Below are 13,922 nucleotides of genomic sequence, written 5' to 3'. Positions count from 1 at the left end.
TGGAGATGTGAAACAAGAGCTCAGTAGTGGCAGGGGGTAGCCTGCATCAGCAAAATCATCACAGATGAGCAGCTAATCTGACATCCCTCCTCGTTTTGAAAAGTAGGAGACCATAGTCCCAATAGAGCAAAATATTCAGAGCCTTTCTGAGAGTATAATGGTTCGGAGGCTTTAGAATTGCCTTCCCAACTACCCCCACCCCCACCCCCACCCCATGACCACTGTTATTGTTCTTGGTATGCTCTTAAAGGTGGGTTTGTCTTCTAAGAAAATCATTTCTCAGTTACCGCCTGCCAAGAAACATTTCTTCAGCTCAGCCCTAGACTTCCTGTATTTTCTCTTTTGGCTGGCCCGTCACCTGCTCTCCATTCTTCCAGGTAGGTTTCTGTATGACCTGTCCTATTACTGTCTATCCAGTGCATCTGCATCTTCTCTCCTCAGGAAAATTATAATAGTTTTTGAAGAAGCGGGCATGTTCTCCCAATGTTCCTATATTTATATGCCCTATGTCATCCCTCCACGCCTCTCTGCCTCCTAAGATCTCATCCCCACTCCTCTTGTTCCTCCTGACGCAGGAGATGCTCCACATATAATTACTGAATTAGCATCAATAAAAAAAAAAAATCAAAGTTCCTAAGCTTAGACTTCAGGCCCAGCTCTCTGCTGGACACCGGATATGCAGTGATAGAAACATAAGATACCATCCAAATCTTCTCTGCAGGGAAGTTCTTCATGCTGAAGTGAAATGAAAGCAAAGACACCTAGTTATGTAAGAAGGAATTGGAGGGCGCCGGAACAAGTAAGTATGTCAGTCAATACAAAAGATCTATTTAAATTACGCACACACACGTGCGTGCACACATATATGTGCACGTGCGCGCGTGCACACACACACACACACACACACACACACAGACTATTGAGAGTTTAAAATATAAGGAAAAACACCACCACCACACATGGCAAATGGGGAGTGCATAGCAGATGTCATAAAAGGCACAAGGGTGGAGGGTGGGTGGGTGATCGGATATGCTGTGACAAGATTATTGAATTCTTTATGAAATGAAGAAGACATTTTGAAGACAGATTGCAGTAACTTAAAGATGTATATTATAATCTCTACAATAAGCCCTAAGAGGCAGAACTAAAAAGCCAACAGAAAAGATAAATGAGAGTACCGAAATTATTCTATTTCATCAATCATGTTTGAAAAGATTCCGAGAAAAACAAAGAGCAAATACAACAAATAGAAATCAACATCAAGACAGGCTCAAGTACAAACATTAATTAAATGTAAATGGGCTGCTGACCCCAGTGAAAAGGTAGATATTATCAGCATGGATGGACAGCTAGAGCCAACTAGCTTTTGTTGTTGACAAGAAGCACACTGTGAAGGTGAAGGCACAGATCAGATGGGGAAACATACGCCATACACACCATAAGCATAAAAAAGCTGTTACGGTCAAAATATAAAATGCTTGAAGATACACTTAACAAAAGATATGCAAGAGCTCTAGTAACTATAAAATACTGCTGAGTGAAATTAAAGAATATCTAAACAAATGGAAAGATATACCATACTCCTAGGTAAGAGAATCAATATCATCTAGATGTCAATTCACCTCAAATTGATCTATGGATTTAATACCATAATAGTCAGGGGCACCTGGGTAGCTCTGTCGGTTAAGCGTCCCATGCTGACCAAGCATCCCACATGGCTCGGGTCATTATCTCTTGGTTCGTGAGTTCGAGCCCCGTGTCCAGCTCTGTGCTGACAGCTCAGAGCCTGGAGCCTGCTTTGGATTCTGTGTCTCCCTCTCTCAATCTGCCCCTCCTCTGCTCATGCTCTGTCTCTGTCTCTGTCTCTGTCTCTGTCTCTCTCGCTCTCAAAAGTAAATAAACATTAAAAAAATTAATATCATTATAATCAGTATCTCAGCAAGATTATTTTGTAAGAATTGAAAACTTAATTTAAAATTTATTTAGAAAAGTAAGGGAGCTAGAGTAGTCAAGGCAATCTTGAAAAAGAACAACAAACCTGAAGGACTTACTCTTCTTGACTTTGAGACTTATTATTTGTTATATTTGGGTATTAATTAGTGAAAAAGATCAGTAAAGCAATAAGAAAGAAGAGAAGGCCCAAACATTACAGTTAACTGATTTCTGATAAGGGCATTCAAGCAATCTACTTGTGCTAGAAAAAGCTGATAACACATGAAAAAAAATAAACCTCTCTCACAAAATACACACAAATTAGTTCAAGACTGGCGACTGACCTAGTTTAAAGCTTAAGTTTCTAGAACTTCCAGAAGAAAGCAGTAGAATATCTTTACGCCCGTCGGGTAGGCCATGATTTCTTAAAAAGGATATAGCGTGTCCTTCATACAAAAGAAAACAATCTTCAATCACACTTCATCAAAATTTAAAACTTCTGTTCACACAAAGTCAAGAAAATAAAGAAACGAGGCCCTGAATGAGTGAAAACATTTGCAAGCGATTAACTCCCAGATGATAGGTATCCAGATGTAAGGAAATCCCACAGTTTATTGATACAAAAAAAAAGAAACTCATTAAAAATGGGAAGAAGACCTAAGTGGTCAATATGGTCTAAAAACGCTAAGCAAATATTCCATAAGCACGTGAAAAAGGTTCAACATTATCAGTTACCATGGAAATGCAAATTAGAACCACAAGCGAGAAAACATCCCACAACCACTAGACTAGCTAAAAGGAAAAGGTTGAGGATACTAAGTGTTGGGGAAGGTGTGGAACGTCTGAAGACTAAGAGGCTGGCAAGAATGGAAATGAGTACATCCCATTCGGAAAAATATCTGACACTGTCTTGAAAAGTTGCATAGAACTGACCCGGCAAATCTACTCTTAGGTATGGTAATACAAGATAAATGATGCCCACGAAGATTCTACAAGAACGTTCACAGCATGTTTAGTCATAGTAGCCCAAATCTGGAAGCAGTCTAGGTGTTCATCAACAGGGAATGAACACACAGACTCTCCTACAACAAGAGTATTTAGCAAAAAGGGGGAACAAATTAGCATCACGTAATAACATGGTTGGATAGCAAAAATATTATGTTGAAGGAGAAGAAGATACAAAAACGCATAGATTGTATAATTCCATTTATATGAAGTCCAAGACCTTATAGATTAGGTAAATTAATCTTCGAGATAGAAATCAGATCCGACCGGTAGTTGTTTCTGGGTGTTTGTCAGGGGCAGGGGATTGTCAGAGAAGAGGCATACTGGAACTCTCTGGAGTGAAACATCCTGTCTTGACAGAGTGTGGTATTTGTCAAAATTGACTGAAATATACACTTAAGACTTGTGCATTTCACTGCATATAAATTATGCCTCAATAAAAATAACTGTTAAAAAGTGGAACAGTCAGGCAAAGAAGAGAAGTTATCTATTCTGAGCAGATGGAATGGCTTCAGAATTAACCAGAAGCAAGAAATCAGATTTTCCAAAAGATGCTTATTATTATTATTATTATTATTGTAACAGCTTTATCGTGATATAATTTACTCATTCCAAGTATACATTTCAGTGATGTTTAGTATATTGCCATTGTTGTACGACCACCGACATCATTAATTTTAAAACATTTTCTTTATTTCTCAAGAAACTTTGAACCCATTAGCAATTTCCCATTTCTTCCCAACACCCCCAGGTCCAGACAACCACTAATGAACTTTTTATCTCTGTAGATTTGCCTAATCTAGACATCCCACATAAATGGAATTATAAATGGAATATGTGCTCTTTCGTAACTGTTTTTTCTAACTTAGCATAATTATTTCAATATATCCATCTATCAGTACTTTACTTTTTATTGCTTAAGAATATTTAAGTGAATGGACACATCACAGTTTATTCGCCCATTCATGATTTGATGAGTGCTTGGGTTGTTTCCACTTTTTGGCTATTATAAATAATGTTACTATGAATATTTATGTACAAATTTCTGTGTGGATACATTTCTCTTGGGTATATACCTAGGAGTGGAATCATTGGGTGATAGGGTAACGTTATGTTTAGTGTTTGAGGAAATGCTAAATTGTTTTCCAAGCCATCTGTACCATTTTCCATTCACACCAGCAGTGTATGAGGGTTCCAATTTTTTCACAGCCTCACCAACACTTTTATTTATTTTGAGAGAGACAGAGAGAGTGCAAGTGGGGAAGGTGCAGAGAGAGAGGGAGAATCTCAAACAAACTTCACAGCCCAATGCTGGGCTGTAATTCATGAAATTGTGAAATCGTGACCTGAGCTGAAATCTACAGTCAGAAGCTCAACCAACTGAGCCACCCAGGCACCCCACTCATCAACACTTTCTACTCTCTCTCTGGTGAAGTGCTATCTCGTGGTTTTGATTTGCGTTTCCCTCTTGGCTAGTGAATGTTTTTTTTCCTGGGCTTATCTGTCATTTGCTTATCTTTGGAGAAACATGGACTCAATCCCCATGGAATATTTTGATAGATCAAGTTGTTTACTGAAACAGAGTGTCTTTGAAGCCAGGTGACTTCGCATAGATTTTAGTCTACTTGAACTTTGACCTGTCTTAGAGACCTTCCACTCCAAGGCAGATACTGTATGAAGGACTGAAGAAGTGTGCCATTCTAGAGTCATAGGTGTGATTAACGGCTAACTCTCTACTGCCTATGTGGCAAGGGAAAAACAGGGCAACGAGAACTAAAAGGAGTTTTCTGTGACCAGTTCTGGAGACCTCAGCTCTGGATCTTGGAAAGGTTGCTTGGTTACATCCCCTGTCCCAAACCCGAGGGTGAGTTAATGCCTCATTTGGATGCATTAGTTAAATGTGGTTCCCAAACTGGTTAATCATCAGAACCACCTGGGAGATGTGGGCAAAAGCAGATCCCTGGAACTAGGCCACTGAATCAGAATTTTGGGAGACTTTCAGACAACTATGTAAAAACCATATCTACCAGATGTTTCTAATGATCATTTCAGTCCGGGAATCACTGGAACGATTTCACTGAAAGGCTAATGTCTGCTGCCCACTTTGGGTGCCATTAACGAGTGGATTCAATTGAACAATCATCAACAGACCTTCAGGCATACGTCTTCTGTACAGTGTCTCCCAAACCATCACTCATGCAAGATTAGGTTGCATTTTACTCCCCCTCTGTCTCCCAGCCTTCAAAGAAGAAATGGAAATATGACATTAGAGACGGAAAAGGGAAAAAAAAAAGTAGTGGGTTGAAAAATAAAACAATAAAAAAGATGTTAAGTGGTTGTGTAGAAATGTGAGCAAAGGGTATAGAACTCACTGCAAAGGTCAGACAAGAATTTAAATTAAATCTACACAACTAGAAAACCTTGGGACAGATGTGTCTAATTTTGTATTATATTTTGACCCAGCTTAATTATATCTATTTGACCCAGTTCAATTATATTCCATCACTGACTTCAAAAAGGATATTCAACACTCAAAGTAGAGGTGCCAAATTCATTTAAGCTGTTGCTACATGCTGTTTGGCCTTCCTTCCTCCCTCCCCTTCTTTCTCCTTAACTCTTTGCAATCCAGCCTCTATACTCAAAGGAATAACTCTTGAATCTGTTTTTCCAGGGGCCACTAGTAGTGGGGTAGTCACTGCCCAACTTGCCATTCCCTTTCCAAGCCTTATCCATCCTGACTACTCTGCAACATGTGAATCCACTTACGTTCCCTCCTTCTTTACTGTCTGTGATCTCCTGACTGCCTCAATCTAACGTGTTCTATTCCATTCCTTCACAGGGCCAGCATCTGTTACTGAGGCTTTGTTTGGCGATCAGTGTTCCATGGGGCTAAGTGCTGGGTTGCAAACCTGAGCGGTAGGGTCCAGGCCTAGTTTAGTCTCGGCTTAGTGAGATGTTCTCCTTCCTTAATAGTGTAATCTCTTTTTCCTCTTTTCCAGGAAACGTCCTCCAACTTAATCAACCTCCCTTGAAGCATGAGTACACTTAACATTCCTGCCTGCCGTGCTCTTGTCTGCTTTCTAGTTTTCCCTCAGGGAGTTCAGCTATTCTTTTTCGGTTTTGTTTTTTAATCTTGTTTTAATGTTTATTTATTTTGAAGGAGAGAGACGGAGTATGAGCAGGGGAGGGGCAGAGACAGAGGGAGACACAGAATCTGAAGTGGGCTCCAGGCTCCGAGCCATCAGCACAGAGCCCGATGCAGGGCTCGAAATCAGGAGCTGTGAGATCATGACCTGAGATGAAGTCAGACGCTCAACCGACTGAGCAACCCAGCTCCCCTCAGCTATGTGTTTTGAGGACAAACCCAATTACAGACCCGATTACGGACTGTTAGCCCTGAGCTTCTGCAACCGCTGTGGTCTAGCCCAAGCCAGCCTTCCCTTTCTGCCCGCATTTCCTTTCAGCAAGCACGTGCTATTCTCTCTAAATTGGGCTTCTTGTTCTTCAAACATGCCCTTTCCATTCCTATCCCTATTTCCACTGTTGGAAAACTCTTCTCCCTGTATGCCTATAGAAAAATCACTCATTCTTTAAAACCCATTCCAAAGGCCACCTTTTGCTGGAAGACTTCTCTAGTTCCTTCCGTAGTCTTCCGTTTCCTGAAACCAGATGCATTTTTTTTCTCCTTCTTTACTCCCAGGGTGTGGTGTGCCCTTAAGCCCCTTATTTTATCTTGTCTTGAACTATGGGCTGATATTATCTGCAAAGTAGCCTCAGACTCCATTAGGCAATGACTGTCCTTGTTTAGCTCTGTCTCTCTGACATTGTCTGCCTTACATGGATGCTTGTACCCATATTCCACATACCACTACTGAGTTGAGCTGAAATCTACAGACTTAAAGAAAAATCATGACCACAGCTGACCTTTCCTACCCTTCTGGTCCATCATCATTCTGTTTTGAAAATCACCGTTAGGAAATAGGGTTTTCAGGATTAAGAAAAAAGTATTTTTTCCATGAGATGTCTTGGTTCGCAGAGAAATAAGATGTCCTTCCCTAGTCAGAAATGGAGGTTGCTTGTGATAAGCACCTAAGGAGGATAAAAGCCAGAAACCTGTGTTCACGTTCCCATCTTCATAGTGAAGTCATCTTCACTATTGACTTCTGTCCAGTTATTTATCTTTTTAGAGTCTCAGTGAAATAATGTTAACCTTCTCCTTGGGATTGATGAGGAAATAAATAGTTTATATATTTTCTATAAATTGATAGTTTTATATTTTCCTTAAATACTATTGCTCTAGTCCTAATGAGCCACAAGGCATGAGAACCTATTCTACATGTTCCTTGTTGAAGAAATTATTAACATATCTACAAATTGAGTTTCACTACCATAAGCCACTATCAAAATTCAGGATGTTTAAATGTTTTTGTTTTTGTTTTTGTTTTTGGTTTAGCCACCATGACCTTTTTAAAAATAAGAAAAAGCTAAGGAACTATTCAAACTACAAGACTGAACAGACCAGACTACTGGGTCATAAGAAAGAAGGAGAGCAGTCCCTCTGCTATAGCCAGGGGCTGGGGATCCCCTGAGGAATAACCTCAGAACTCTGGTACTCCAGAGAACACCCTTTGAAAACCAGTGCTTTAAATCCCTGAAGATTTTTATTTTATCACTTGGAAGGCTTTTAAAATTAGACTTGACAAGGAACTCAAAACTACTCTTTATAAAAGCACAGAAAGCCAAGAATCCAAAAACAGGTAAATAGACAAATGGGGGCCACTGAACCTGGTAGGCAATTATAAGCAGCATGTGCAGATGTGTGTAGAATTCAGAGCTTCAAAAAAAAAAGTGCAGACATTTGACTACCTTAGGTGTTCATATGCCCCCCAAGTTTTCAGTGAATGGGGTATTTTACCTCCACGTCTGTTTTGGACTTCGTACATGCTAGTTGCAACAGTGTAAAATGCGTGTGACAAGAAGTGGAAGGAATCAACTAAACATGCAAGTAGTAATATGAGGGGGTAGGATAAGAGGTGATTTATCTTGTAAAATTCTTTAAAGTGACTAATAAATTTTCATTTTAACAACAATAGTAACAACAACAAAGATATGTATATGGGAGTTGCGAAAGTGACACCAGTAAAAAAGCCCATTCCTTTCAATGTGTCAAATCACTCTATTGTTGAGTTCCCACCTACACTGCTGGCCACCTATGCCACCTAGCCAAGCACAAGCCAACCCAACTGAACCCAGCTCAACCAGTCCAACAGAACCCAGCCCAACCCAATCAAAACCAACCAAACCATCCAAGCAACGATACCAGCAAAATGAGTTAAATCAGAAGTGAGATATCCTCATGGAATATAATCTAGATTCAACACTTTTTTTAGGACCCATGAGTTTTGGGAGTACTTTTCCTTTCCAAGTAGCTATTTTAGACTCTCGAAAGATTCGGAAAAGGCATATCTAGGGAGCAGTCATCTTTTGCTTTACTGTATCTTGAAAGGGTCTTCTAACATTTACTTAGAAAATCTCTGTCAGCAAGTTTAATATATATGCCATGAAATTCTGACTTATTTTTTGATCTAAGTAGATACTTGAAAACTTAAAGTTTAAAGCAGATTAAAGTTTGCAACAAACAGTGAACACTGGGAATAGGAACATTTAATGTTCTTACTATTGTAGAATTGTAATTTAGAAAAGGGGGAATACAGGAGTGAAGGTGGAACCATAAGCTTAGTTGATAAAACATGAATGTGTCACTCATTTGAAAATATATTCAACCAATAAACAAGATAAGAATAATAACCTCCATGTTTATTCAGTCATAATGCACAAGCCACTTTACTTTAGAAAAAAAAAAATAAATTTTTCATAAAAGAAACATAACCTTCAAATTAAAGGGGGGTATCTCAAAATTTTGAAATAGTTTTGTGTAATCAAATAACATAAAAAAACAGAGATGACTCAAAAATAATCTGTAAGCCTATTTTCTAGTTCTATAAATTTTTTTGTGTCTAGTGATATTTGTGATATTAATCTACATAAGTTATATACATACTATTTTTCTTTAGAATATGACATAGCATTTCATAAAAATTATTAAGAAAAATACATGATGATGACTGATGCTAGCTGATGAAAGCTGACTGGTTGTAAAATCCAAGAAAACCCTAGATACATTACAAATTTTTCCTATTAGGTTTCTTAAAAAAATAACAGGAAAAGAAAGAAATAAAATGATCTTTGAAGACTCAGAAAGAATGAACGGTAACATTTGGATTTAAGTATCATCTAAAAGCTCTATGTTATAACTTCTCTATCAACAAGCTATTAAGAAAGTAAAAGGTTCCCGTCATTATCATTTGATTTTTGGAACTTACTTTCAAAATCCAGGAAAAAATGTGGATAGTTTTCAATTTCTCTGGTAAGGACTTTGAGCAGGTTTCCCATCCCAGCAAACCTAGGAGAGGCAATACAAAACCAAATACCATTAAAAGGATGAAAAATAGACTTTTTTTTTTTTAAGAAAAAAAATAGACTTCTTAAAGGGTTGGACATATTTTACTAATTTGTGTACATCACTCTGGACTTCCAATAGCTGCATCTGATATAAAATATCTCCACACCAGATGACTAGTAAGTTAGCAACTCCTTCCTCAATCAGGGTAGGATAAACATCTGTGAGGTCCTGGCTCTCCAGAAGTTAGGGATATCCAGTGTAAAACATATAAAGTATGACAGTGAGAAGAACGTCACAAGCTGTCTCTGAAGAATACACTTGTATCTTGGGTCTCATTCATAATGACAATTAACCAAAGAACACTCTATTCTAAGAATCAGGTACTTTAGTTATAGGAGGCAGGGCTTAGGTGTATTTATGGGTTTACCTTTGCCCTTCACCAAGTCCTTGAATCTTTACAGTTAATACTTCAGCATTGCTTTGTTTCCTTTCCACTGATGTGAGAACATACCATGTTAATGGACAAGCACAACAAGAGCATTATTAAAATATCTTTCCAGAAAGGTCAGTTTCTTAAAATTTCTGGAGAAAGGAGTTTAGAAAACACAGATTTACAGCTCCGGAGACCCCTCATGGCCTGTGGAGGAGGCCAGATTTCCCAGAGGTGCAACTAGCTGGAAAGTCAGAAGCTCTCATAATTTGACATTTCAGTGGTAACAAGATTGGGTACCTCATGAAGTGTAAACATGAAAAGGTATTCATATTAATCCAAAAAGTTATTTTCAATGAAATTATAGCATAATTGCATGGGTGAATCAAACCAGCAGAGAAATACAAATTTGATACATATTTGCAATCCCAACTTAAAAAAAGAAAGAATAGGGAAATAGTTATTATTGAGGTAGAACACAAAATTTCTACTTCTCTCAGCTCTAGACATTAAACTATTTTCTTCAGGAGGCCACTGGTCCATTCAATCATTCGGCACCTACTCATGGAGCCACAGTTTGATGTTGGATGCTGTGCTCTTTGGAAGGCATTTCTCTAACTCACGACTCAGACACCTCAGTTTGTAAAGGATCAACTTGAAAAATCATTGGACCAGTAAAAGAAAACCACAAGGCTGCAGTTTTCTCTGCACAGGGCTTCCAACAGTGTTTATGCTGACACAGGAATTCCTAAAAATACACCACTGTAAGAAAGATGTGATGAGAGGAGAATGCTTTGTGTGAGACAGTATGCAGCCAGACGTTCCCTTGGATGCAGAAGGTGGTAGTCTAGTCCCCATAATCCTCCCATGAAAAAACACCTGCACACATCATCCACAGTATAGGTCACTAATGTGGAGCTAGAAAAGAGACTGGGGAAGCCTGATTTCCATCCTAGTTCTGTTACCCAGGGCAAGCTGCCTTACTTCTCCAAACCTCAGTTTTCTCATCCGTAAAATGAGTTTTTGAAATTTATCGATTTCAGGGCACTTAGGTGGCTCAGTTGGTTAAGCCTCCAACTCTTGATCTCGGCTCAGGTCATGATCTCAGAGTCATGAGACCCCACATAGGGCTTACCATTGAGTATGGAGCCTGCTTGGGATTCTCTCTCTCCCTCTCTCTCTGTCCCTCCTTCACTCATTCTCTCTCTCTCTCTCTCAAAATAAAATAAAATTAGTGAAATGTTATCTATTTCATTGAGTCTTGAGGATTAATGAGATAGAAATATAAAATGCTTAGCACATCACGTACAGGAAGTGCTCAAGAAATGTTATGTACTACCAGTGTTAATAATGATGATGATGATACCACCATAATCATTATGATGATTACAACAGCCTTCAAATACTTATTTAGGATTATCCTATGGAAGGTGGATCAATAGGTTGCATGCAGCTCTAGGGAAGAGAGCTGGGTCACTGAAGAAATAATTGAAGAAGATCTTCATTCAGAGTCATGAAAAACAAAACATTAGAGTTGTCTGAGCATTGAGGGCTTTGCCTTGTGAAATAGTGAAGTTCCTGTAACTGGTGGTGTTTAAGTAGAAATGTGTTCTACCAGCCTGCAAAAATATTGCAAAAATGAATTATGTGTTGGGCAGAAGGTTGGACAAGATACTTCTTAGACTTCCCATCTCGTGGTATATGAATATCTGGGCATGCACATACACGTGGGTGCACACACATACACACACGTGTATGCACACACTGGGAAGCAAACACCATGCTTTGCTCTTCCAAAAAGAATCTTCCTTATTCTTTCTGTCATTTTTCTCTTCCTCCCATGTACACTTCTTTTTAAGATACCTTTGAGCAAAAGCCCTGTATGAGGTAGATCCTGCCAAATTCAGAAGCTCAGAACTGGTATAGTCCATTCCTACTGCTGAGCAACATTCACAAGCCCTCCTGGGGTCTCTTGGAAAGAATCTGTTTCCAGCTTAATGAACAGTTCCACTTCAGACCTGGAGACACTTCTGATAGTAAGATGATTCTACAGTTTAATAGCAGTCCCAGCTTCCACATAAAATGCCTTAATGGAAGTTAAATATTCTTGATTTTCCTGGTTTTGTGCTATTAATGTGTCGCAAGAGACCTGAATGGATTTAGCTGCCTCCTAAAACTCTGTCTTGTGCATGATTCTACTGTCAGACTACCTGGGTGGGAAATATGTCAATCCTTTGAAATTAGCAACAGCCTGAAAGGAATACATGTGGAGATACAATCAAATATCACTTGGCTACAGAATTCTAGATGTTCGAAAGAATAAAAGATGTTATTTAAGCTGGTTGGCTCATGTAGTCAAACATTTTGGAACATGATTCTAACATCAACTGGGGTCAATTAAGGAACTCCCAATATTCTAGATGTTTCATACCCCAAACAGGAAATGTCTACAACAATGATCGTGGAACATTATGTAGTATTAGGGGTCAAGTGCAGTCCTATGAAAGCTGCAATTCAATACACACTCTTTGAATAAGCACAGAACGATTTGAGGATTTCTATTCCTCTTCAAGGTCAACAAGAACCCACAGAAGTGTATGCTGGCTTAAGGTCTACAAAGTGAGTTAACATCACACAGACAGTCACTGAGAAGAGACCCCAGGATCCACTTGGAAGGGATCCTCACCCATGGGGCTTGCACCACAGCCCCAGCCATGACCTTCATGGCAGTGACTGCTCTTTGCAAAGAGCTCCTCTGTGCATACAAAATCCATTGCTATGCAGCGCGTTACTAATGAGATGGTTTCATTAATATGATGATTATTTTTAATATTTCATCTTGTTCTATAAAAGAACATAAGATAAGTTATTACACACTATTAGAAAATGCAAATACTTACATAGCACAAGTGGGGAGAAGAAAGAAATAAAAGTGGAACAGGAAGATAAAGAGCAAGTAGTATGTGAATTATAGGTCATCTGGGCCATAAAGTCTTCATGTTTACTGGAGACAAGTGTTCAATTTGGACCTGAGCTTCTGCGGGCCGGCCAAAGCAAAGGAGAAAAATGTTCTCTTTCAAGATTTGGTGTCCGGAAAATAAAAACAAATGGGTTATGCTAAAGAAGTAGAGCTTCTTGTTCTACTTCTATTTTTTTTTTATTAAAAAGAAAAAAGGAAAAATTGATCATAGCTAAGAGACAGTTGAGACAAAGAGAAGTTTCCTATGGCTAAGAGTAGACAGAGGAAGTCATGTCTGGGGAGAAGCCAGGTCTCAGGGCTCCCGTGGGTACAGAAGAGGTTTTGCGGCCAAATGGGTGGCAGGCCGGGAAGCGTGGTGGGCAGTACGGGGCTGATGAGAAAGCACGAACTCTGGTTTCCATGTTGTATTTGGTTAACTCCATGGCTACAGTTCTAATGTGTCCTGCTGCTGGGTCTGTCCAAGGGATGCCAGCTACTTGTCATTCTCCCCAACAGTGTGGGGACATATGCCAGAGAGAAGAGAGAAACCCAGCAGGTGCTCTGGGTCTTGTAGGAGAGCCATAACCCGAGTCCCTTAAAACAAGGATGATGATTCTGATGATGATTCTTGGTGGTTTCTATGCTGTTTATGTAAGTTCAAGGGATAGGAAAGGTCTCCCCAGTAATATAAGAGGGGGAGGAGAACCCAGTTTGAAGGAGAGAAGTATATCAAAAAACATAGATGTTAAAGTACTAAAATAATAGAAACTGAAGTCACAAAGGAGGATGGTACGAGGGATTCCAGGCATAAAAGAGATGAAGCAATAAGGTCTAGAGCGTTTTTATTACTGAAAATAGAATGTTGTCTGTATTGTGAGGTTTAGACTTACTTTAAACACACACACACACACACACACACACACACACACACACACACACACAACTCCTTTAACATCTTCAAAGATCATCTTAAAGTAAAGTCCTCCTGGGACTTGCTATAGCCACAGTGTGCACCTGAGTGTTGTGAGATCTGAATTCATTTCTGCAAGGAGAGTCTGGCAGGGGGGCAGCAAGGGAAGAGTCCAAGGTCTTGGCTATCAGATGAAGAGAAAGGAAAAGGACATACCAGTTGG

The 13,922-nt window shown here is 39.3% G+C and overlaps 1 protein-coding gene across 7 annotated transcripts in view; it reads right to left on the bottom strand.

Moving 5' to 3' along the window:
* The window catches only part of CYRIA (CYFIP related Rac1 interactor A), a 106,810-nt gene that overhangs the window by 22,460 nt on the left and 70,428 nt on the right, over positions 1-13,922 (bottom strand). For all 7 annotated transcript variants that reach the window (XM_027077941.2, XM_053201210.1, XM_053201214.1 and 4 more), the window contains one exon: positions 9,321-9,400. In XM_027077941.2, coding sequence (XP_026933742.1) covers positions 9,321-9,390 — 70 coding nt within the window. In that variant the 5' untranslated portion in view covers positions 9,391-9,400. The remainder of the gene's footprint in view (positions 1-9,320; positions 9,401-13,922) is intronic.

Source organism: Acinonyx jubatus, chromosome A3, assembly GCF_027475565.1.
Source record: "Acinonyx jubatus isolate Ajub_Pintada_27869175 chromosome A3, VMU_Ajub_asm_v1.0, whole genome shotgun sequence".
NCBI classification, from domain to species: domain Eukaryota; kingdom Metazoa; phylum Chordata; class Mammalia; order Carnivora; family Felidae; genus Acinonyx; species Acinonyx jubatus.
This window is presented reverse-complemented; position numbering and strand designations above follow the sequence as displayed.